Source organism: Poecilia formosa, unplaced genomic scaffold, assembly GCF_000485575.1.
Source record: "Poecilia formosa unplaced genomic scaffold, Poecilia_formosa-5.1.2 Scaffold61, whole genome shotgun sequence".
Taxonomy (NCBI): Eukaryota; Metazoa; Chordata; class Actinopteri; order Cyprinodontiformes; family Poeciliidae; genus Poecilia; species Poecilia formosa.
Window position 1 is genome coordinate 73,900 of NW_006800000.1, and position 24,648 is coordinate 98,547.

Here is a 24,648-nt window from a genome sequence, read left to right on the forward strand (position 1 = left end):
TCCAAACCCAGCCCACTCCATCAGCCATTTTCCACCTCAGACCTAACAGAGTATGAAGAAACAAAAAAAAAAACACACACACACACTGTTTCTCCATCAGAGCAATGACCTGGCTCCCACCACCACCCAACCCTGGTCACGCCTGACCTTGAGCTATATTTCGACTATCCTTTCCACACCACCTCAGCTGAATGATAGGCCTTGAGAGTGTGAGGAAGGGACGTGGCACAGGGGATATAATTAGAACAAAGAATTTAAGAGAAGGTTTTGTTTTGTGCTGCACCCTGTCACCATCTACTTCTAATAAGGAGACTTGCAAGGTGGTCTTTTGTTTCTTTTTGACTGTGGATTATGTCAGTGGAAGCTCAGTTGTAAAACTTTAGTTACAAATTGAACAAGTATTTGATGGTGGACCACTATTCTGCTACAGAGGTGGGCAAAGAGCTTCTGACAAGACAAGAGGTGTAATCAGGACACAAAAATCGTGTATCTAAGTTCAGTCATGGATCAGTAAGTTCAGTATGTTTCAATAATGAAAAACAAACAAATAAATGTATAAGAATTGTCTTAACAATTTACAATATATTGAAGTGTTTCAAAAAGGGGTAGAATAAAACTCAATGGAAGTTTGGATTGAAGAGGAAATAACCAAATGAAGCAAAGTATATATAGTAGGATTATTCAATATAAAAATAAATCATTTAAAATGGATAAGGTTGTAGTTTATGAATTCATGCCAAATTTGTATTTCAAAAATTTACTTTTTTTTTTTTATTTTTTTTTTTTTACATTTTGTCTTAAATCCATTGTACTTGAACGCACCACAAAAGCGCACCTGCTGGGGAAATCCCTGTTTATGACAGTGACTCCTTTGATGGCAGCGATGTGCGGTTGAATACTTGTTGCTCCTGAAGCCTCTCAAGACATTTGAGGCAGGTGAAACGCTGCAGGAAGCTGGACGTGGACTTTTGTCAGGCTTTCTGTACCAGTGATGTAAACATTCAGCTAAATGTCATTTCATGTGAGTAATTACTGTTGAAAAAAAACTTATATGAAACAATTTACCTTTGTCCATCATTGCTAAATAAGAAACATTAATGTTATGGCATGCATTAGTCGTAAACAAAACAAAGCTGTGATCTTTCTGTACATGTTCATGCTGGTTTTCGTTGTGGCATCAGTGATTTTGTGAAAAAAAAAAAAAAATCAATTATTTCTAAGCATGGATTTTTTTGCGCTTCAAATAAATATCCTCCAAATAGAGATTTAAAGCAAATATTAGTGAGACATGATGCTTCTAAATGAAAACATCAATTCACCTTAAGACTTTATACGTATACTTTTTTCATAGAACCATTAAATATGGATTGTTCTTTTTATTTATATTTTTTTTCTTTTCGAAAGGCCATTGAGAGTTTTTTTTCTTGGAGCTTTTGCTGGTTTATTGCACACTGAATTTCTGAAATTAATAGTTTTTGTTAGTTGTGTCACATACACTCTTAATCACAGAAGCTTAAAAGGCGTATGAACTCAGTTCTTATAAATCAGTTTGACAGACAGAACAGGATTCGAGCACCAACCAGGTGACAGACACCCAATGAGGTTGTAGTTGAAAACACTTTTAATGCAAAGTTGCTCTAAAAGTTGCATTGGCAGGGCATTAAAAATGCCATCTGTGCATTAAATTATCATTATTTACAAAATCATGCAAATTGGCACTTTTAATGGACTTTTAATGCAACTTTTAGAGCAACTTTGCATTAAAAGTGTCATTATTTACCGAATGACACTTCATGACAACAGTCATAAACATTCATAAAGACTTCTTTATGTTCATGACAGATGTTATGTCATGTTTTTGACAGTGTCATGTCAGTCTTATGCACACCCCTTCAAATAAAGTGTTACCAAAATGTGTTGTACAGAGAAACTCACCTGGAGGGAACATTAGAAACCAACATTAGAAACCTTAAAGAACTACAGACTAAACATAGAAATAATTACATGAATGTAAAAAAAGAGAGATGAGAGTTGTTTTAAAGGTTTTCCATGGCTGCAAACATGCCTTCAACATGTGTAACAGCTCAATAAGTGGATCAGCTCAGTACACTGTATTTTATTGTGTCATGTTTCATTCAGTCCTCTCATCTCTTAGCAATGGGTGCAAGCTGACCATTGTGGGGAGCTGTTGGCTCTCAAGAAGCCTGGAGTCGGTTTATATGTGCACACTGCACTGCACATGTTAACAAAACAGGTACGTCCTTTTCAGAACAGAATATTATTTCTTTGAGGTCTGCAATATTTAGTCATTCCTTCTATGTGAATTCTGCTGCTGGTTTTAAATATACCACAAATAAAACTGTAAAATGTATATTTTGTCTTTATGCAAAGAAATAAACACGACATATCACTAGAGAATTTAGTTAAACATAACCTCGTCTGTCTTTTGTTGTCTTCAATGAAACACTTTCTCTTAACAAAGAGACAATAATTTGGACACAGAAGTAAAGTTTGTAAGTTTGTCACTGCAGCAACGGACATGAAGAAACCAGACGCGTCACTGCAGAGTCGTCACACCAGCCACGAGCGGAAAGCCGATGCCTGCAGTTTGTTAGGATTCAGTTATATATGTAACCATTAAGTGACAAGACACTTCACCTCCTCAGGCCCCCATTAACCTCAAAGTTCCTTAAAGTTTAGCTGTTTAGCTGTTATCTTTAAGATGTAGTGATAGATAATAAGCTTCATCTGAACAACTTAGCGCCCTTTAACTTCACATTTTATCTCTTCTTCTTCTTTTCGAGCTTCAAATGTTTGCTGAAGTTGCCTCCATGTAATCTTTGCGAATAGAACAACACACAGAATAATTAATGCACAATTTATTCTTTACAAGCAATTCTCAGTACAGTTTGTACAATTATTGGAATATAACAAGGCACAATATTACCTGGATACAGAGGATGTCTTTACACTTCCAGGCTGCTTAAATACTAACCTTCTTCTATAAAGAGGATACATAAACACAGTAAATTTACACAACTAAGAGAACTTGTTTGTATGAAAAACGAGAAGAGTCAAACAAAGTGGAGAAAATGAGCAAGGCCCAACAAAATGTGGCGGCCTTCTGCTACTCAAATTGACGCTGCTCTTATTAATGCACAAATCTACAACCTAATAACATTCAGACAGGTGAAGAAGGACAGAATGACTGTCATAAGATAAACAAATTAGCGGCAGACAGAAAATTAGTCTTACGACTTAACCATAGGATCCTCAGTAAACACTATGGGCAAGTCTATTAAGTATTCTTAAATAATAAGGCAAAAATAGAGGAAAAATGTTTTACAGGAAATATGAAGGAAAGAAGAGGAACAAAATGTATTTTTAATAGCTTTGGTTGCTTATGCTTGTGAAGTTGTATTAATTAATCTTTTATTTAATTTGTTTTGTGTGTTTTTTTTAACTCCTCACTTACAAGCTACTCCCAGTTGTCAAATTAATTATTTCATTTTGTTAAAGCAACCCTTTTTATGCTTCTCCTTTGATGCATTTCACTGAGTTTGGCCTCTAAAGGTCTCTTTAAAACTCTCAGCAAGTGGTTTCCCGCCACATATTCTCAAAGAACGAGTCTGGAGATCAGGAAAGCGGGCTGACTAGCATAAGTACCAGACTGGTACTGTACAGCGTCATCTTTTTCATTTCTATAATGCTCTCCAACAGATATACACCAGAAACAGTCGTTACAGTCTACATGTAAGGTTTTCTCTCCAGATGACTCTTCCCGAGAACCTCATCACTAAACTGGTACGTCAGCTTTTTCTTGATTTTTTTCACCTCGCCAGTTTTGCCATAATTGCGCAAGGCGCGAGCCATCTTCTGATATGTCATTTTCTTCCGGTTTCCCTTCTGGATTCCCCAGCGATGTGCGAGGGCCTCTTTGTGTTTAGAGGAAAACTGAAATGTCCCCTTGTCTCTGTCCACCCACCAGATACTGTCCTTCATGTCTCCATTCTTTAGAAGGTCCAACAGGAACTGGTACAGACGGATCTTCTTTTTGTTACCTTTGGAAATAACATGGTGTTGCATTATTACTTATAATCTTTTGCCTAAATACATTAAGAAGAACGACTTGTCTCAATATTTTGGTCATATGTTTATGAAAAAGCTGCCAGTTACTAAGCACATGTTGTCAATGACGCATCTCGTCACATTTTCAAATCACAAACACCCATCCCCCCCGTCTTACTCTTTTGTCCGTTTGTAGTTCAGCAACACAATATTTCAACAAACTGCAGTGCTTAAACAAGCCCCGACTTAGACACAGCTAAACCCAACTCTCTATATATCTCTCTGTATATATATTTATTATATTTTTTATATAAATATGAATATGTTCAAATAGCTTGACAAAAATATTGCTGACACTCAGAGTGGTGGATTTAACCAAACTTAAACACACAATCACATTTATGCTGAGTGGAGAAAATTATCCCCCAAACATTCCAATATTTAAACACTTTTTTTTATATAATGTAATTCCTGTAATGGACAAGGCATAAATATGTAGTCACATAACCCAGTTTTAATGTCCTCCTCAATAAAACATGCAAAACCAGCAGTGTCAAAAACAGCTGCGCAACCAATTCTACAACATTTTTCCTTAAGGTGTCAGCAGAACAAAAAGCTGAGTAAGTACACAACATGAACATGAAACAAAGAAGATAAGGACGATTTCTGTCTTTTCCCTTCTTACTTTATTGGTCAAGTTCATTAAGATTAACACGCTATTACTTGATCAATCATAAATAACAATAACACAGCAAAATTCCTGATGCCTGAACAACCTGGAAGTGCCAACATATAGGCCGATGGGTGAAAGTTCACCAAGCTGTGACGGTGGAGCCAAGAGTTTAAATAAAAGGCAATTGGACCCCCTTCCTTGTGTTACTTAAAGATATTTCACTTCTTATTTTTGAAGACTTCAGGTTTACACAAAGGAAACAAGTATCAAAATTCTGAACCCATGATCAGAATTCAAGTAGTTTTAATGAGATATGAAACATCTTCAGAGTTAAGCGCCAAGGCACAGCTTAATGGGGCAAGTATTTGTCTTGCATTCAGAAGGTTGTGTGTTGGATTTCAGCTCTCTTCCCTGCCAATTGTCATTTTCTGTCCAGCCAAAGTACTTAACCCAAGTTGCCAACCAGTCTTTGTACAGATGCTCATTTCTTAGTGCGACTGGGTGGATGTGGATCCAGTGAATCAATTAATGAATCAATCAACAAATAAATCATATTTATAAAGCATCCTTAATACTAAAAGCAGATCGATGTGCTGTACAAAATCATAAACAATAAACCTGCAAAATGAAAAACTAAACCGCCTGTCAAATCCCTCCCTACCAAGTTTGGTTCTTCTGCTGTTGTGCTACTGACAGAGCAGGGCAGAATGCAGTAAAATACAGGCGTGTGGATGCAAACACTCGCATCACATCCAGCAGAGATGAACGATCTCTGCTGGACAGAGTTGCCCTTGCTTCAACCACAAGCAGGTGCAGAGGTGTTCAAAGAGACAGAGGAAAATATTTGCCCTCAGTTAACTCAGGGTCCTGATAAGACTCAAGCTCTTGTGTGTAACAGGAACGCAAAAAGTTGTTTCTACAATGTATCTAGATGTTTTAAATGTGACGTCTAGACCTTATAAAAGGGGAGGTGAGGGCGTCCTGGTTGTACATTCGCTTGCTTGCCCTGCACTTCTCCGTTCTGCCCCCTTCTACAAACGTCCCTGCAGGGTAATATTACGTTTTTTTCATTCAATATTTCCTTCCACCAACATGTTTGTTTCATGCCATCTCCAGGTCACAAATACCAGTGGGCTCTGAGAATTGAACACCGCCCTAAAAAGTGTGTATAATTCAATAGTGGCGATATTTTTTTTTTTTTTGATGCAAATTCCCTCATTCAAATCTGCTTTACTACAGAGAGAAAGAAACGGCTTTGCTATTTTAAGAGCAAATCTTTCTACATGCAAATTCTGGTTTGCAGACAATTAAGTCTCATGAAAGGCTTTTTGAAAACACGTCACTGTGGATGTACAGGCGGTATGAATCCTTACCGAGCTCTGCTGATGTGACGTAAGGGACTCGATCTCTCAAGCACTCTTCATCTGACACTTCAAGCGGGGGACTCCTTCCTCCGTGGTCCTCATCATCAGAGCTGCGTTGGGATACACGGGGCGGATATACAGTTCGAGAGAAGAAGGCTACCTATATGAGAATCAAAGAGTCACACATCAGTACAATTCACTTATAAACTCACTTGACATAAAAAAAAAAATGCTTAAGAATAATTACATTATTTTTGCTATGGGAATTATTCCTATGTTTGTATTTAAACACAGACGGTAAAAATTCTGTCCAGTATAATCTCTCTAAAGGTTCAAAAGATTAAGTTATCTTTTTTTTTTTCCTTTTAAAATGCACAGAGTCTTGTCATGGCAACAACAATAATCCAGTTTGTCTTTCTAAGAAGCCACACTGTTGTAACGCCTGTTGGTTGCATTCTCTTGCCTAAATAAGAAAGATCTTCCTCTTACACAACAAATCTTATCTGGATTGCGGCATTTGTTACTACAGAGCCAACATGCATTATCAATCACTAACAGATATGGTGCCTCTCATGCCATCAGACTTTGGAAGCACACAGGATAACTCCACATGAATAAATAAATAAATGACGGACCATGTTTTAAATTCCTAAATCACTATCTCCATTGTTAGCCGATTTTTGCTAAACCAAAATCGGCTAACAATTTTGGTTTAGCAAAACCAAAATTGTTAAAGTATAGGAAATACTATACTTTTAAAGTATAGGAAATGTTAGATTATCCCTGTTTAGAATAATTTAAAAAGTAATTAGCAATTTCAGATTCACATTATATTTTAAATGGTATCTTTTTGATGAAGTTCTCTGTAACCATGTTAACATTTTCCATTTTGAAATCTTTAAGATCGTAAGACTGAATATAATGTTTAGACTGTGTTCAGGGTGAAGTTACATTGCTTTGTAACTGACGCAGTATTTCACACCATACCCCCAACAGCGGACAAAAATACCAAACTGTGTTGGGTTTCTATTATGTATTTCTCACTGTGAGTAAAAGACTTTGGCACAAACTTTTCTCTGCATGAGCTGTGATGTGTGCACACGTCAGTATCTGTGTGCCTAGCCGGGTAAAGCTTGTCAATCTATTAATAACATTCTGTTAAAGAAAAAAAAAAAATACACAGTCAAAGGAGGACAACGGAGCTGCAATGGAACAATGGTTTTCACATTGTATTTTTACATGACATTTTTATTACTGAAGTGACACCTTTCATTTTCCCCTCGCTTAAATACACACACACATTGTCTTAACATTAAACACGGGGAAAAAAACTCTTTGAATTTCCAGTGAAACTTACAAAATTTACTGAAAGCACACATGCTCTCTGCCCTCTGTAAATTGTTTGTAAAAATCCTTAAAATTTCCAGCTCTAATCTGCTAACTCTGACATAAAGTGTAACTTTTGTAGTACATTTTGCCACGTAAATACAGTGCAGGTTGTTTTTACTAATCATCTGCTATGCTAAAGGGAAAAGTAGCTTGTAAAGTGCTGCAAATATGCAGTGCAGAAGTGAAATGGTTTCACACTTATGATGTTTATATGTCGAAAATGCTGAGCTGAAATGTTATCCAAAAACTTTAGGCCCCTGTTATAGCTCAGTGGCTCACAAAAAGAGACCGCAGCAAAAAGACGTGACTTCAAATGAGCCAAGCTGAGTCGACATTGTCTATTCAGAGAAAACGCTGTTTTTGAACTGATTAAAAAGAGTAAGAAGACTAAAATTGAAGTGTTTCTTGTAACCCAAAGATTCACTTCCTGATTTTAGCTCAGAGTCCTGAAAGCAAACTCTGTTGCTTCAAATCTGTCATTTTTTTTTTCTTCCCCCCCGTGTGATTTTAATCCAAACTCTAAAATAAAACAAGGGTGTTTAGTGGTACAAGCATAGAAGTGTGTATCAAACTTAAGATTTCTGTTTACTGATAATTTCTCTGTTATCTCACAGATAGAGCTGTGGCAAGTTAACGTTAAGATCGGTCAAAGTCGTCCTCCTGAGGAAAACCCTTCCTCAGTTGTAGTCATCGCCTTGAAAAGAGCTAACGTCGTGGTTCCACCTCACGACGACACAACCAAAATGTGTTACTCAAGCTGTTTGGTGACAGGAAAACTCACTGGTTGCTGCAGCACATGCGAATGTGCGGCTAGGTTTGGGTCGAGGAGGTTCTCCGGGTCGAACCGCAGGGCATCGTGTCGTATGAGCCCAGGTGGATGCAGGGCTTGAACACTCTGCAGCTCTGTGAAGTTGCTCTCTTGGAGGTTTTCAAACTCGACAGGGTGGACATGCGGGTGCGAATGGTAGTCCCAGTGATCTAAACAAAGGCAATGGAAAAAAGTGATAATGGTAGCAGCAGAAGTCTTTTGCTGTTTCACACTGCCTCTTATGTGGTTCTCAGCATTTTCAGCTTGTCTTCTGTCTGACGGCAACCCCCGGATACTAATTTAGAGTCACACCTCCACGCAACACTAATGCCCTCTACAAAAGTTGATAAAGCGGAGACACTCATGTAGATGTCGGGCTGAGCACTTTTAAAAATACCCCTTTAGAAGCAAAAGAGTTTCACTAAACCCTGCTAAGTCAGACTGCTTGTTGGACTTAACAACAAGGCCTGCGCTTTGAAAGTGCAATTGTTGAATTGGACCTCTTTCGTGCTTCTAAAGTGTAAACTCTAACAAATTTAAAAATAGAAAGAGGGTGCTGCAACACAAACAAGTTGATAAAATCAAATACAGTACAAGCAAAATTTAAGAAAAAACTTTAAAGCCACTCTTTCACTACTACGTCCACATGAGCATTTTTCCGTTGCCTGATGCTGTTCCAGGATCATTTTTGAACTTTATCCAACACCCACATCAGACATTTCTTTTTACCATAAACTGCCTCCCACCTACACCCAAATTCAGTTGTTTTGGTGCAACATTCAAAACAGTTGATTTCAAGAGAAAGTAAAGCACCCTCTCATGTATTAACAAAACCCCAAGGGGCGAAAGTTGTTCTATGTCTGTAGCTGTAGCGGCCGAAAGAAAAGGCATCTGTTTCCTGTGTTTCCATACACCCTAATGTGGTGCGCTCCAGCTGCACACGCTGCTTTCTTTTTATGTACAATAAACCAAAAAAGTTAGTGTTACCGCCTTGGGTCATGGACTTAAAATATGAAACGTCCGGTGGATTAACTTGGGGAAGTAAAAAAAAAAAAAAATAAGAAAAAATAAGATCTTCTGAACAGTAAGGCCAAGTTGTTGGAAATCATCTGCCTTCATTGGATTAATAATTATAAATAAAAATTCATATGTATTTGTTTCAGCTTCAGAGGGGATTTTTTTTTTTTTTTCCGTTTGACTACAAAGTCACTGTTTAAAATATTTATGTTGAAGTAAAACTCACCTGCCTGGATATCAGGATCTAATACGTATGGATTATAATATTCTGCAATTTGATGTCTGTAGATGTCAGACTCGTACATTTCTTCTGTGTGCTGAAAGAACATATGGAAAGAGAAAAAAAAAACTGTTTTCAGAAACATAGGCAAAGAAAACAAATATTTTTTTTACTCCTCTAATGGTATTTAATTCTACACCCGTCATGGTCTTACACACATAAATCCATAAAGTTAATCAAACGAGACCTCTGTTTTGTGAAATCTTCACATAAACAATGCAGCTGCCTTCATTCAAATGAGGTTAGAAAAACGATTATAAATTAAATGTAATCGTGAACAATTGTGAGTCTTTTTTTTTCTTTTTTTGTCCCTGTAGTTCTGAAACTCCCTCGAACTTTTGAGTTTCATTTTCATGTCTCCTGTACTATAAAAGACTCTTACAATTTGTGTCTTTCACTCAACTTGAAGCAGAGACCACAATAAGTCAACTAATATGAAAAAAAAATCTAATATCCATTCTCATGTTTATGAAATAGAGTTTTCAGTCTTTGACAGGGCTAGTTTAAATCAGACCGAACCAGAGCCACTTCACTTGTCCTAAGTCTACGGAGGGTTTCGATAAAAAAAAAAAAAAAAAGAAAGAAAGAAATATACTCACAGGAGGGATGAGGTAGCTCTCCATTCTGTATGGATGCAACATGGAGACCTCTTCTCCAGCAACCCGACTCTCAGACGCTTTGCTGGCAAAAACGCTCTCACAACCTTTCAAAACTTTTGTGGCACCATTGCACAATGTTTCAAAATTTCCTCTCACTCAACGAAAACCAACTCCAAAAAAAAAAAAAAAAAAAAAAAGATGTCTCTCTCACTCTTATTGTATAGCAGAAGCTTGTGACCTTAGCCGCGCTCGTAGGCCTGCTGCTCTGTCAGGCAAAGCCAAACTGAACGAGGCCTCGGTGTTGTTTGCCGGTGAAATGAAAAAGGAACTTTTAACTTCTGTAAAATGTCGGTGGGTGGGAGCATTCAAGTGTGCCTGCTGCAGGTTCCTGGCTATTGATGATTTGTCAGAGAAGATCATGAAGCTTCACATTTATCGGTGAAGAATATACTGTCCCCTCCCTCAGTGGCCAATCATCTTCAAGGACTCTCCTCAGCGACAGTTTCTCACTCAAAGATCTGCTTCACAGGTGATAAACACAGCCTACTGTGAACTGTGCGAATATATTTAACTTGTTAAACTTACACTCTGCACATTAATTTTAAACAGTGTTTGATATTTTGATGCACAATATCAGATCATCTATGTATGTTCATGTGTTTTGAACACAATAGACAGTTTTTAGAGTTGTGGGAGCTGAAAGAGAGCTTGTTATTCACAGTTGTAAGAGTTTAAACCTCTGTCTGAAACATTTTATACTGTAAGCAAAAGCTAATGCAGGAAGTCTAAAATTAGATTTACCAAAACACATCCTCCAAAGGCCAAATTTTAAAATTGAAAATTTTAATGTAAATCCTCGTCCGCTTCACCGACTAAGCTGTTGTTAACTTGTGCATCAAATCTAAAGGGTCTCCTTCCTGTTGCTAACACAGGAGACCCCCAGCTGAGCAGGAAGAAGCTTTGAGATTCATCCCAGAAACTGTGAGTTTGGATGCACTGTCTTTGAAACTGGAAATCAAATCTTTGAGGTCCCAAGTGGGGGAAAAAAAACATGAATACCCGCTAAAGTGGGAATTCTGGTTGGGAAAGTTGGGGACAAACAAGCAGCCCTGAGATTTTCATTCAATGTTGCTGTGTGTTCCTACACATAAAATTGGTTAAACGAGACAAGTTCTGACTATTGGAAAAAACTTGAAAGCAGTATTCCTTAGAAAAGCTTAATCTCAGTGCCTTATTATGGTGTGATAACGTCCATTGTCTGTTAACTGGGTGACATTGTATGTCATGGTAATCCATCATGCATTCAGATTCTGACTCCAGACCTGAAACAAACAGAACAAAAGTGCAAACAGTGTTGTAAAAATGGATTGGAAACCCACTGTTTAGTATTGTAAACAGAAGGGATATTTTAAGTGGACTGATTATTTTGCCATTTCGTAGCTTTGTAGTTTTGGTCAATTTGCACCAACTGAGCTTGTCATTGGTACTTCGAGAGCTGCACAGTGAAAGTAATTTTCTGTTTTCCACTTACAGCTTAGTTTAAAGAAATGTGGCTATGTGACTCTAAAAACCAACAGGTGGCAATTCAAAATTACTCCGGTGTCATCAAAGTTTTCAACATGCCAGGCTTTAAAGGAGTCATTAAGCCCAAATCGCAACCAGATGAACAACAACAACAACAACAACAAGAAAAGAAAAGAAAGTTTTTATATAAAATACACCTGCTTATTATCTGGACATTTCTGTGACCATTAATTCCTCAACACCCTATAAAAATAACTTGTATCATGCCTGGTGGGTCCAAATGGGAAACAGAAGACACAAGTTGATAATTTGTTGAATTAGACTTTAAAAATGGACTGACTGAGTCAGATACACTGAAAAACATATTTTCCCCTCCTTTTTTTCAGAGGTTTTTTCAATTCTGCAGTCTTGTTGCATCAACAAACTTCTTAAACTTTTTTAATTTAGCAAAAAAATAAAAATAAAATAAGCCACTTCCCCCCAACCCCTGCCCCCACACCATCCTCTGCAGAGCCACAACACATCCCCATGCACAGCTGGAAGATAAGATGAAGGTACAGTCTCTGTGCTGAAACCACTCTGAGCTGTGAATGAAGATTAGGATTATAGTGTTGCAGCAGTTCACAGAGAAGTCACTGTTTGGAACCATCCACAAGAGGAACTGCACAGCTCTTCTGTCATACTAGAAAACTGATAAAAGATGGTTAGTTTCTCATCTGTCCGCATGTTTGTGTGTAATACGCTCTGTTAAACTCTGGTCAAAATGTCTGGTTGACATTATGGTTAGGTGTCTTTGACAAGTCTCAGAGGAGGCTGCTGCAACAGCTGAAAATAAACACACATATCCTTTATGCTAAACTACCAGTTGAATAGTACAGTAAGCATGCAGCACAAATCTGAATGTGTATTATTAGGGCTGCTTGTTCAAGGGGAAGAATGCAGCTTTGTGATAAGACAGAGCAGTGAATAGATTACTTACTGTACGTTTAAAATACTAAAGTTATTTTGGTCTCCTGATCAGGAGTACAGAGTTCTCCCCTATGCACAAAAGACAAAGTGTTTTTAAACATACAGAGAAAAGGGAGGTGAATGATCACTACATAATTCAGCAGCATGTGTGTTAGATAAAGATGTGAGTTTATATATAAGCATTCCTGTTTATATGTTGTGAAAAAGCGGGTTTTTTTTGTTGTTTTTTTTAACTGAACTGGAGAGAGATCACCTTTGTTAGAGTCCGCTGTTTGGAGAGCTGTTAAAACCACACAGACTGTGGCCAAACCCCTCCACTGGTCCGTCTTAATCACAGCTGGCTGAACATAACTGATACAGCAGCATTTTCCGACTGTATTAATACACAGAGAGCTGCTGCTGCTGCTGCTGCTGCTAGACCAGCACTATTTCCATCATGACTATTTTTAGTTGATCCAAAACTACTTAGATTCTGGTTTGTTTCATGCTTAATACAACCCGAAAATAAAAAGTCACATCAACATTGAGCCAATAACAGAAACAAAGTGTTACTTGGCATCTATGAAGGTTGCTGAACATAAATGTAACATTAGCTCAATTGATCAGTCATTTCTAATTATCAAACCAGATGAACAAGTAGGAGTTTTAAAATGCTACTGAGCTTTAAAAGATAGAGGTTTTTGTAGAGCTTTGTGGAGATGCAACACATGCATGTCGGAGGAATTATTTTTATATGTATATATATGTAGATTTTGCTTAAGAAAATGTTGAGACATTAGGAACAAATTAGCTACACCTGCTCAATTGCTTTTTACCCTTTGTTGCAAAATAGTCAATGACAAAGAAGTAAGGACCGCTTGAGTTGACTTCCAGAAGTTTAACTACAGCAACATAACAGGGAAGAAAGAAAACACTCAGTGGTGGTGTAATTGTGTGGGGAACATTTTCTTCACACACCATGACCCCTTACCAACGGCGTATTATTCAATGTCCCAGACTAGCTGGGTATTGCTGCTGACTGTGCCCATCCCATACTCTTCTCCTCTTCTGGATGGACAGTTCCACCACACTGCAAAGCTCAGATCATCTCAGACTGCTTTCTTGAGCATAAACTGACTCCAAAAATCTCCAAAATCCCCAGATCTTAATCCAGCGAAGCATCTTTGAGATCTTGAGGAATGCGAGACTTGAATCAGCGATAACTGCATGGCGCTTTTATGTCAAAACGGTAAAATGTCTCCAACACTTTGTTGAATCAATGCAAGGAAGAAGCAAGGCAGTTTGGGGAGAACATGCGAGTGCAAACTTGCACACTTTGACTCTAAGTTAATTAATAGTTATCAGTGTTTTTACAGATATGATTAAATCCAGATTATCTTTAAAGGACATGGAGCATATTAAACTTACATTACTGCTCCTGCTACTTGTTAACCCTCTATAGTGTTTCAAACTTCTTAAATAGACTTTATTTTTTATTTTGTATTTTTTTCCTTTTTTTTTTTTGCATGAGAAAGACTCAAATTGCATTTATATACACCAAAACTATCCAGAAACTTTCTAAGTCTCTTTCTTGCTCAAATCATAGACTTTTTTTTTATCCAGAGTTGACTGAAGCTCCTAAGATCACAAACATTTCTGGTAGTTTTCAGGCTTATATTGTCATTTCCTCAGACTGTCTTGTCATGATTCTATTCATCATGTTGGACACTCCTACACTATTTTCACTTTTGTACCAAGAAATTGTAATCTTGGATTGTTGGACCATCTGCTGATTCAGTATTTACTGTTCACTGAATTCCTCCCTGTCTTTCATTTTGAAAAAGTCAGTCTCTCTTGGACATAGCAGTAAGAGCATGTTTTACTTTTGACTGTTCTACACAGGTATAAATCCTGGTAGAACAAGACAACATTTCAGCACACTCGATCAAGAGAAAGTAAAAATATGAAATAAACCAGTCTTCATGTTAATCATGCTAGTGGTATGGATAAAGAGCAGGAGTTAATTCCAGGGCTGGGATTTGTTGTGGCTTATCACTCTTAAGCTTATTATGGGCAGGTTGCCAAATGGAACAAAGGAGATGTAGCATTTAGAGATTATGGAGAAATTAACATCAACTAGAGAATCTCGACTTTGTTCAATGGTAAAAAATGGAGTAAGTGGCGTTTTTGACATTGGCCATGAGAGTAGAGACAGTTAAAATGATCAATGCAAAAAGTAATAATGGTGTTGCCTAAAGCAGCTGTGCTGCTGACTGTGTGAATGTTTCCCAGGATGATTAGTACAATCTCTATGACAGTAGACAGAGAGAGCAAAAAACTAAAGCTTGTCTTATTAAAGGAACTGTATCGAGTATGACATAAAGAGTTTTAACACAAGGAAATTGTCAGACTTTGGAATCAGCAGTGATGACTGAAACCAAGAGGTATTTGAGTCAAACTAATTGTTAATCTCTCTGGAATGGTCAGACGAGGTAAAAGAAAAGAGAATCAAACTGTGTTTAGTGGACAAATACGACTGGTTCTCATTACCCAGAGTGAATAGAAAGAAAAATTATTTTTTTTAAAAATGCCTGATGGCTTTCCCACATCTTTGGTAAAATGAAGTGGTTATTAATAAAACAATAAAGATTATAAAAACTGAATGTAACCTGAGAGATAGGATTAAAGACTGCACTGGATTCTGCTTGGTGGCTAAAACTCAGACGTTTTGTTTAAGCTGGTTGTAGTTGAGTGTGGCTGCAATGTGCAAAAGTAGAGTGAGTATTGCAAATTATGATGGTGCTAACTTCTAGAAATAATAAAAGATTATGCAAATGTATTTCTTGTCATTTCATGTGTGCCAAGGAACATTTCTTCAAGTTCACATGAGATATTTGTGAAACATAAACCAATATCGTTTATAGTTTTGCAGCGTGCACAATCTTTTATACAATATAGGCAGTCATTTAGGACATTAAGTTTGAATTCGTACTTCAGGGGTCTGTCTTGATCTATTTTCTTCTGAGAATAAACATGGGCCATAAAGCAATTAATTTTTCTGCTAGTAGCACTGAAAGAAAGATTGTTGTTAAACATTTTCTCTGAGATGAGGGAAGACAAACAAAAGACCAGATCCAGCCACTATTTTAAGATTATTTGTGATCAAAACTGTTTTTTTTTTTTTTCATTTTTGCTGTAAGTAACAAATGTTATAAAAATGATCATGATTTTATATTAATCAGATAAGTAGATTTTTTCTTTTACTATTGGCATTCGAGGTGTTTTGGAGCATTATTTTATAGATGTCATATAGTCAAGAGGCTTTGCAATTTACTCCTTCAGTCATGCTACTTTGCAGATTGTCCTTTATTCCACACGTATTTAACAATCTAAACAATCAGTATTTAATTTGAACATATAACTTTAGAAGAGTTTTAAACTGGTTTGTTACTCAACTTTGCTACTGTGATAACTTTTCACCACAAAGTTTGGTTTTTAAAGGATGTAACTCTGTGTTCCTTGTGGCCTGAGAGATAAAGACATGCAGTGCACATTACATGCTAAACAAGAGCAACATGCTGCTAAATGAGGAACCTGGCCCTTGTTTTCAGATTCAGTTCCTTGAAACTTGCCTTTAAATGAATACATTTACGCATTATTTTGGCCAGGATGACCCAGACCTTGCCATCGGAGCTTGTTGCACTGTTGGGATCTTTTTTGTGTCACTCGGTAGATAAGCACATGCAGTTTTATGATTTCCAAACCTTTTGTCAACCATGAATGCAGTAGCCTCTTTGTTTTTTTGTTTTTATATTTATTATTACTTAATGTTAAAATGCCGTTGTCAAAGCACTGAAAATGGTTGGTGAAGTTTGATTAAAGGCATCTAAATTTCTGATTTTGTTTCTAAACATAAAGGAAACAATAGTATGCAACAGTTTCGTGATAGTCGCTGCGTGAATACTCCGTGTGATAGAGAATATTGTGAAAGCCAGAAAGTACAGCAAACAGATGGTGGAAGATAAGAATTTTAGCTTTATTTCATCAAAGTTCCTTTCTTACAGCTCAGAAATGTGCTGCAGAAGCACCAGGACTGATTGTACATTCTCATTTTACAGGTTTTATAGATAAATAAAGAAAGAAAGAAAATCAACCATTCAGTTCATAGTGATCTGTTTTTTTCTTTTCCATATTCTGCAGACAGATTGCAAATTATAAAACATAAACCACAATAGATCACATGCAACTGCAAAATCACTCTAAGGCATATTTAATAGCATATTTTATCCTTTCCACTCACATTCAAAAAGTTAATGTTTTTATTAACTTTGTTATAATTATAATTATAGACATACAATATAATTTTACATCAACAGTCAATTTCAGTTTTGCTGATTTCCTTTTCTTGGTATTTTTTCTTTATTACCAAACACAGACATGCCATATTTATAAAAAAAAGAAATTAGCACAGTGATAACACAGTGTCACAATTACTAATAAGTCTGAATCTAGTAATTTGAATAATTTCAACACTTTCAGAAATGCATCTTCGTCAGCATTAGAAGTTGCAAATGAACCTGAACATGGTAAAAAAGGAAGACTGCAAATATAAAAACAATAGTGTAAATATATGTTTATGTAGTACAGGACCATCATCCAATTGTACTTTTCTGTTGGCAAGCTTTTTTTTTCCCCAGTCTGTTATCAGGGAATAGCGGGAAATATTTTATGTTTTTGTGTTTGTTCAACCCTTGAAGTTTCCAAGCTACAGTTCAGCATGTCCCCGGATAAGAATAGTTAACTTTAAATGTGACAAAAAAAAAACATACTGAAGACTTTATAAGGTAAGGTAGTTTTATTTATATAGCACATTTTCAGCAACAAGGCAATTCAAAGTGCTTATAAATTATAAATTATATAAGGACACCAAATATTTTTGCATGAGCTCCAGACTAAGAAAACTAAAAAATAGATTTGCCCAATTATATAATTTAAGAAAATATACCATGATAATTTTAAAACTTTTTAAGTTTAAAAAATTAAAAAGGCCAACACAAACCAGCACACACTGAAAACTGGGTAGTGGATGTTTTCGTTCCCTTTCGGTCTGATACCACTAAATAAAATCAAGTGCAGCCTATTGCCCTGAAATGACATGTTGTCAATAATTGGCAGAAAAAAAATAAATCTGTGTGGGAGTAATTGATTTGCAGTGTAAAATATACAGGTGATCTGTGAAGGTCTCGGATGTTTGTTGGGGAGCGGGGGGGGAGTTGCACAACGAAGATAAAGAAACACATCGGACAATGTTGTGGATAAAATGAAAGCAGGGTTACAATATATCCTAAGCATTGAACACTTTACAGAGCACAGTTCCACACATAATCTAAAAATAGAGTAGAGAGCAGCTGCTGGTCTACCAAGACATAGCTGTTCACCTTCGCTGACCTGACAGTATGTGCAATAACATTAATCAGGAAAGCAGCCAAGGTAACATAAGAAGAGACATTCAATCCAAATGGAATAATCTATTAACAATTCACAGATTGTTAATAGATTAAAAACTTTATGGAAGTGTGACAAAAAAAAAAATGCCATTGTTGAAAGAAAGCCAGAAAAAGTCTTGTTTTCATTTTGCGTCAGGCCATGCAGATGATACGACAAACATCCTCGTAGTCCTAGAGAAAAAATATATAATTTCAAGATAATGCTGTTCAAATCTTTTTCAAGTTATAAATTATTTTCTGAAAAGTTACCACCTTTGTGCTATGCAAAAAGCAGAAGTGATTACATCAGCCAAGCTTGAATTCTCCTAATTCATGACTAAAACATTAACTTTAAGTGGAGGATAAAATGATAAAACCCTAAAGACCCCGACAATGGTCTGTAGCAGGTAAAACCCCACAACTAAAAAATATGCAGTTTTCTGCTCTTACAGTAATACACAAGATATACTGAGGCGTCCGCAGCTCTTCAGTTTATTTCCAAGAACACATTGTTCTCTGCCAACTTCTATATATGTCCATTAGATCTAAATATTCTAAGATTAAATGTCTATTTGTCTTTGAAAGATGTTGCTTTAAGGGGTTTTATTTGAAAGCTGGAAAAACTAACTAACTTAATAAAGAAAATCAGGTGGAAAGGCTTTGAACTAAAAATGTGTTCAAGCAGAACTGTAAAGGTCACTAGATGATTTCTTAAGGCCTTTCAAATAACTGCAAGTTATCAGGCTTCTTAGAAGTGAAATGCAATGAAATGAGGAGTGGCTTAAGATGTCTGCACGCATTATTTTGAAATTCCAAAAGTTCCTGTTTACTTCAGCAACCAGTGTCAGCATGACTGGGTTCATGCATTAGGTGAGCTCTGCGTATTAGAAACTGACCAAAACAAACCAGTTGATGACCTTTTTCCAGTTTCACTGTGATGTTAGTCTTTTTAGTGCTCTTAGATAAAAAAAAATGGCAGAGAAAAGTTTTTTGCACTTTCACAAGCCATTGTCTAAAAGAACTGTTCCTTTTTTTTAAAGTTCATAGCTTAATTTATTTACTTGCTCCACGTCATTTGACCTCTTAATCTGAAAATTGTTAATTTCCGATAGACAAACTTCACTGGGTTTGGTTTGTGAATTTCGATTTCCGAATGGGAAAGATCTGTGCAGTCTCACCACCTGTGACCTCGTAACTATTGCAGGTGAGAAACGCCATCATTCTGCATCCACTGCGTGATTATTTTCCCTTCCTTGAACAAAATGTCAGCTCAGTCTCACCTTGTTTTAGAAAAGCTAATTGCACCATTTTTTTCAAATCAAATTCCTTTGGTTTTTGCACATCAAAATCTAAAAAAACTCCCCCCAAAAAACAACTTTTTTCAACTATAAAACAGGACAGCGAAATAAAAACAAAAATCTCACTGTAAACCCCAAAAACCCATCAACATTAACAGAGCATCACAGAGCAATCATGTTCTGGAAGATCTCTATAAATAAATGTATTTACAGCTACAGGTTGTGAACAATGATGCAATGATGAAGCATAATCTAAATCATATGTACTTTCTTAAAGGTAATAGAATCCTCTCATTTTAAAATAATACATTTGAAAAATTGCTATTCTCTCTCCCCTTGCTGTTTGTGCCTCCAGCCTTGTTTAATGAAAGTTTTATGAGATGTGCTTGGTGTCTTTATAAACTAGAGTTTTTTTTTTTTTAGTTTATTCTCCTAAATGCATGCACAATGTCAGTGCAGTTTTTGCCATTTGCGTGGAAATGTAATTTGAGGAACAAGTCTTGTCTGCGAGCTTTCTGAATTACAGTGTAATCCAAACTATAGTTTGCATGGTTGTTGTTTTGTTTTGTTTTTGCAAAGGAGTGCAGCCTTTTTTCTTCAGAAGAAGCCTGTTCTGGCTCATTCATTAGAATTGAGTAGAATGCATATCTGTTGGCATTCACGATAATCATTTATGGGCTGATTAGTTAATAATACAGAGTTTTGCATTGGGATAATTATTCGAAAAAAATATCTCAAAATGTGCTTGTCTTTAGTTAAGTTAAACCCCGTTTGTGTATTTTAAATTTTGATGAAGCCTTTCTTGCAGTCGTTTAAATGCAGAGCTGGTAAACCAATATGAAAGAAGAGTTACAAGCTGGGATTAATGTGGTTGAGCATGAAGCTAAAAATTAAATAAAGGTCAATAATTACATTCACCTGTTACCACAATATAGGTAATTCAGAAAAGCTGTCAATCCTCTGAAATGCCATCAAAATATTGCAGGAACAGAAATTAAAAAGAGAAGGAAAAATGGCCTGGACTGAAAAAGATTCACTTGTTCCATTAAAAACGGCTGTAAACTATAAGAATGAGCCAGCAGGTACAAAAGTGAACAATTTATATGGAATACAACATCACAGATGACCTGTGCTTCACAAGGTCTCCTGCTAAAATCATAAATAAAGTGAGGTTGTTCAGAAGGAACCACTCCAATCATTAATCATTAAGACACCTGCTGGGAATAAAATAAAAACTTCCAGAACCAATATATTTAAGTGCAAGTGTCATATTGTGAAATTCCTTTCTTGTGACCTGCACCTCCAGCCAAAAGGGCTGCCTTTTGGTTTGGTCACACCACAGGGTGTAACTGTGCTTTTCACAGTTTTTAGTCTAAACGCTGTCACAAGATACGTATCTGAGCTGGCCAAAAGCTTACACAAGCATGCAAACAGTTGTGTTGGCACCTCTTAATCATGGTCACGTAGCTTGGCCCCTTGAGTCACAGGCTATATGGAGGTGTCAGTGTTCGCATTACTGTTTCTCCATGCACTTATTTTAAGATGCCACTTATACTCTAAAGAAAACACTGTGTGCTGCTGGTTTCCAAATGCTGCTACTGTTACGCTTTCCTTAACGCTATAAAAGTCTGCCATTTCGCAATATCTTGATTTGCCTGATCATATTTTTGACTAAACCCACAGCTATTTCTCAACAGGCATGCATACACATTTACAGTGCTATTATAATGCATAATTTCTGCTGACGATAGATGTATTTCTTTTTTTTTTTCTTTTTCTGAACTTTGCAGACATTTTAAAACCAGTCAGAGAAAAATTTACAGAATAGGGTCACAAGACTGTGCCCACACTGCTCTGCAGAGGGGAATGACACGCATGACCACTGACTGTGGAAAACAGGATACAGGGTACGTCGCAACAGGAAGTGTTGCACTCCTCCTTTGCTGAACATCAGTTTGGCCAGAATGACTGCAGTTTGATGTCCACACTCTGTAACTCCTGCGGCAGTATTCAAATTTCGTAATCGTCTTCGCTCACCATTTCTTCTGAGCCAGTTGAGTAACTCAGAGAAAGAAAAAAAAGGTTAAAAGGAAAAAAAAAAGGTTTTAGTACAATGAGTTAGAAATAAGGGAAAAGATTGCAATTTTCTTTTCTTTTAAGTTTGTTAAGCCAATAAAATGTCCCACAGATCACTTTACAAATAAATAAATCATGTTTTGAGTGTTTTTTTAAACACCGTCTGCAATTAACTATGCATTTAAGCTGAGACAAACAAACATTCTGTTCTCCATTTGAAAATTTAAGAATATAAAATACATGCAAAAATCTAGATACGTGAAGATAACACACTGAAAAAAACAAACAAACAACATTTTGCAGGATTTAAGGGTATGATTGAAACCTCTCTGGCAAAACTGAAAATAAACATCACTGTGTTCCTTCAATCAGTAACATTTAAGCACTTATTTAAGCAATTCCATCTCTATATCTAAACTTGCAAAACACAAAACACTTTGTAACAGCTGAGCAGCAATTCGTATCAAAGGGTTTTAAGCAGGAAAATCAGGAAACGCCCACAGTCTCGCTCGGAAGGCTGACGGGCTCGTCTCTTACCGTCATCTTCTGAGCAACACCCAGCGGCGAGCCTCCAAAGGTCTCTACCAGGGAGATGTTGAATCGCTGGAAGCAAATTGCCAAAGGTGGTTGAAAAATGCAAGCTTTCTATATATCTCAGTATTAGCAGGGGAACTAAAAACTTCCTTAATTCTTCCAATTTAGGTTGGCCCTGTAATGCTTCTGCTTCTTCTCCTTGTTCTTCTTCCTTATTAAAACAAGAAGGTGGCAAACTGTTCCTACAAAGTGAGTTGTCAAGGCTGTGAGAAATCCTGGTGGTACTGAATTTAGTTTGTTCAAACAAGCCCAACAGGGTACTGTCTCGACTTAGTTGGAATAAAAAGAAAACATGCAGTGTGCATTTTTGTCTCCTGCTTTTCTAATTACTACATTTGAAGTTTGTTCTTTAAGTGTATGTTTTCACGTGCTCCTGACAAAGCCATTTTATCATGAAACTGAAACAGACTGAATGCACTGTTGGAGACTATAATAAAGGTTATCACCATAATTTGAATTTAGTGGCATTGGGTACGTCTTTATGAGATGTCAATAGTTGACGCTTCCCCTTTAACACTGACTTGAAATGCACTAAATGCAGAACAGACTGGCAAAATCTAAATAATCAAGCTTTTACAGAAGTAATTTGTAAAATGAGCACTGCGTGGAGAAACAGAGACTCTCTGATTGCTAAACAAAGTAGATTTCAAAAACATCAGGCACGAAGATATCATCTGGAAAAAAGCAACGCTGACATCAGGTCAAAATTGTGACTTTATCTCACAAATAAATTATTACAGAATCTCTGCAAATTGTTTTGAAAATTTAGCATGAATAAGTATTTTTCTGTGACGTTAAATGTCACTCTGCATATTGAACAAAAACTAAATAGTCACAACTAGCTGCTTTTATAAACACTGATGCATAGCATGCTTTATTTTATGCAGAAGCTCGTGCAGGAGTGATTAGAATTATAGTTCACTAGAAAGATAAAAAAAAAGAAGATCAATTTCACTCTAATTTCTGTTTTAGCAATTTGATCAGAACCTCCAGTAAAACGCCGAGGTAATTTGTCCAGTAGACGTGCAAAGTTGCTTTTTGCTGACGCGAGGGCTTCCAGCTACTGTATTTCTAAATGAAAAATGGACAAACTGCACAGAATATTTCGGTTCTGTGAACGTCGGACGGTCCATGTCAGGGTTTGTGCTTCCTGGCTGACGGTCCCCCGAGGTTTCAGTGGCCATCGTGTGTTTCACAATGACATGGAACGCTCACTTGACATGCAAGCCAAGGGGACATCCAGCCCTCTCACTTCTTATTCCTGATTCCTCATTTTCACTGGACTCCACAACCTTCAGCTCTCAGACTGGGCCTGCGGATATTATTAGACAAGGGTGAATCACGAGGCGCATGGACATTTGTACACATGCGTACAAACAGTGGAATGGCACTTTAATTTTGTTTCTGGGTTTTTTTGTTTTTTTTTGTGTGTTGTTCTTTCCCGCAAAACAGATCAGCATGTAGCTCTGCAAAGTCTGGCTAATCTGCCATCTCAATATGTTCCACAATGCATGATATTAACTTTTTTTAAACTCTTAATTCCCAAACTACACACATAAAAAAACAACCACTTTGCCCGAATTTACCCATATAAGGCTTTGGGCCTCGATCCCACCAAACAAGTAGTTCCTCTTTCTTTTTTGTGTATTGCTCAAGTCAGACAAAGATGAGTCAGTGCGGATATTAATCATGCTTTTTTGTTATCTTCACATCTCACACTGTTAAGTCCGCCTGTCCGTTAGTCTATTTTTAAAAATTGAGAACTTCAAACTTTGGTTAGTCTACAATTATTAAAAACTATGTCTCTGAAGAGCACAGTGTCCGTTTCTGCAACATGTTTGGACCTCTGACATGATGTGACAGAAGGTCTGTCTTTGTTTTTTGACAACTATTTGAAGATAATTATATTTCCAAATATATTTATTTATTTAAAGACGGAGATCATTATTTGTGGCTAGTTCTAAACTGTCTGGGAACAAATTGATATTTTGTGCACCTCAAATTCCTAAACAAAATCTAAACGGACGACTTGCAAAGAATCTTCTTTACTTCATCTCAGGTTAATTACTTCAAGTTTAAAACGGAATCAGTGCTGAGCCAAAGATATAAATACATGCCATCCACTGTATATAAATTAACATCTCTTGTCTACTGTTTCAACAAATGTTAAGCCAAAAGTCATGCAGTAAATGCCTGTCACATGCACCACCTGGTGGTCGGGTAGTTAATGTGAAACATCCAACTGAGGAGAGGGAGGGAGCGGGGTGCTGAGACGGTTGTCAACATGGGCGACATTCACATAAAGAAAATATTTTATATCAAAAATGTTCATGTCTAACGCCTTTACTAACTCAGTTGTTCATATTTATAGATAAAACTACCAAATAGCGGAAAATTTGAAATTCAGCAAAATCCAAGTTATTGAGAACAAACATCTTAATTTGTCCCAATAGGAGAAATTCAGTTGCAGCAACGCCTAAATCTGCAGTGCTTTGGATTTTGGTTTAGCCGCTCGAATGAAGAG

The 24,648-nt window shown here is 36.7% G+C and overlaps 1 protein-coding gene and 1 long non-coding RNA gene across 3 annotated transcripts; both read right to left on the reverse strand.

The window, feature by feature from the left end:
* Positions 1 to 2,864: 2,864 nt before the first annotated feature.
* On the reverse strand, positions 2,865 to 10,614 carry LOC103139408 (transcription factor PU.1-like). The gene is made up of 5 exons (XM_007554008.2): positions 10,199 to 10,614; positions 9,546 to 9,636; positions 8,276 to 8,472; positions 6,115 to 6,265; positions 2,865 to 4,061 (listed from the first exon to the last, which is right to left on the reverse strand). Exons 1-5 carry the CDS (start codon positions 10,238 to 10,240, stop codon positions 3,748 to 3,750), a joined length of 795 nt encoding a protein of 264 aa, XP_007554070.1. The 5' UTR covers positions 10,241 to 10,614; the 3' UTR covers positions 2,865 to 3,747.
* Positions 10,615 to 17,933: 7,319 nt separating this feature from the next.
* On the reverse strand, positions 17,934 to 22,784 carry LOC103139409 (uncharacterized). 2 transcript variants are annotated; one of them, XR_001662362.1, is made up of 2 exons: positions 22,068 to 22,784; positions 17,934 to 21,499 (listed from the first exon to the last, which is right to left on the reverse strand). It is a non-coding gene; the product is annotated as an uncharacterized LOC103139409 (long non-coding RNA). The 2 variants fall into 2 exon arrangements; XR_001662361.1 differs by having other exon boundaries at positions 17,934 to 21,516.
* Between the last annotated feature and the right edge of the window lie 1,864 nt (positions 22,785 to 24,648).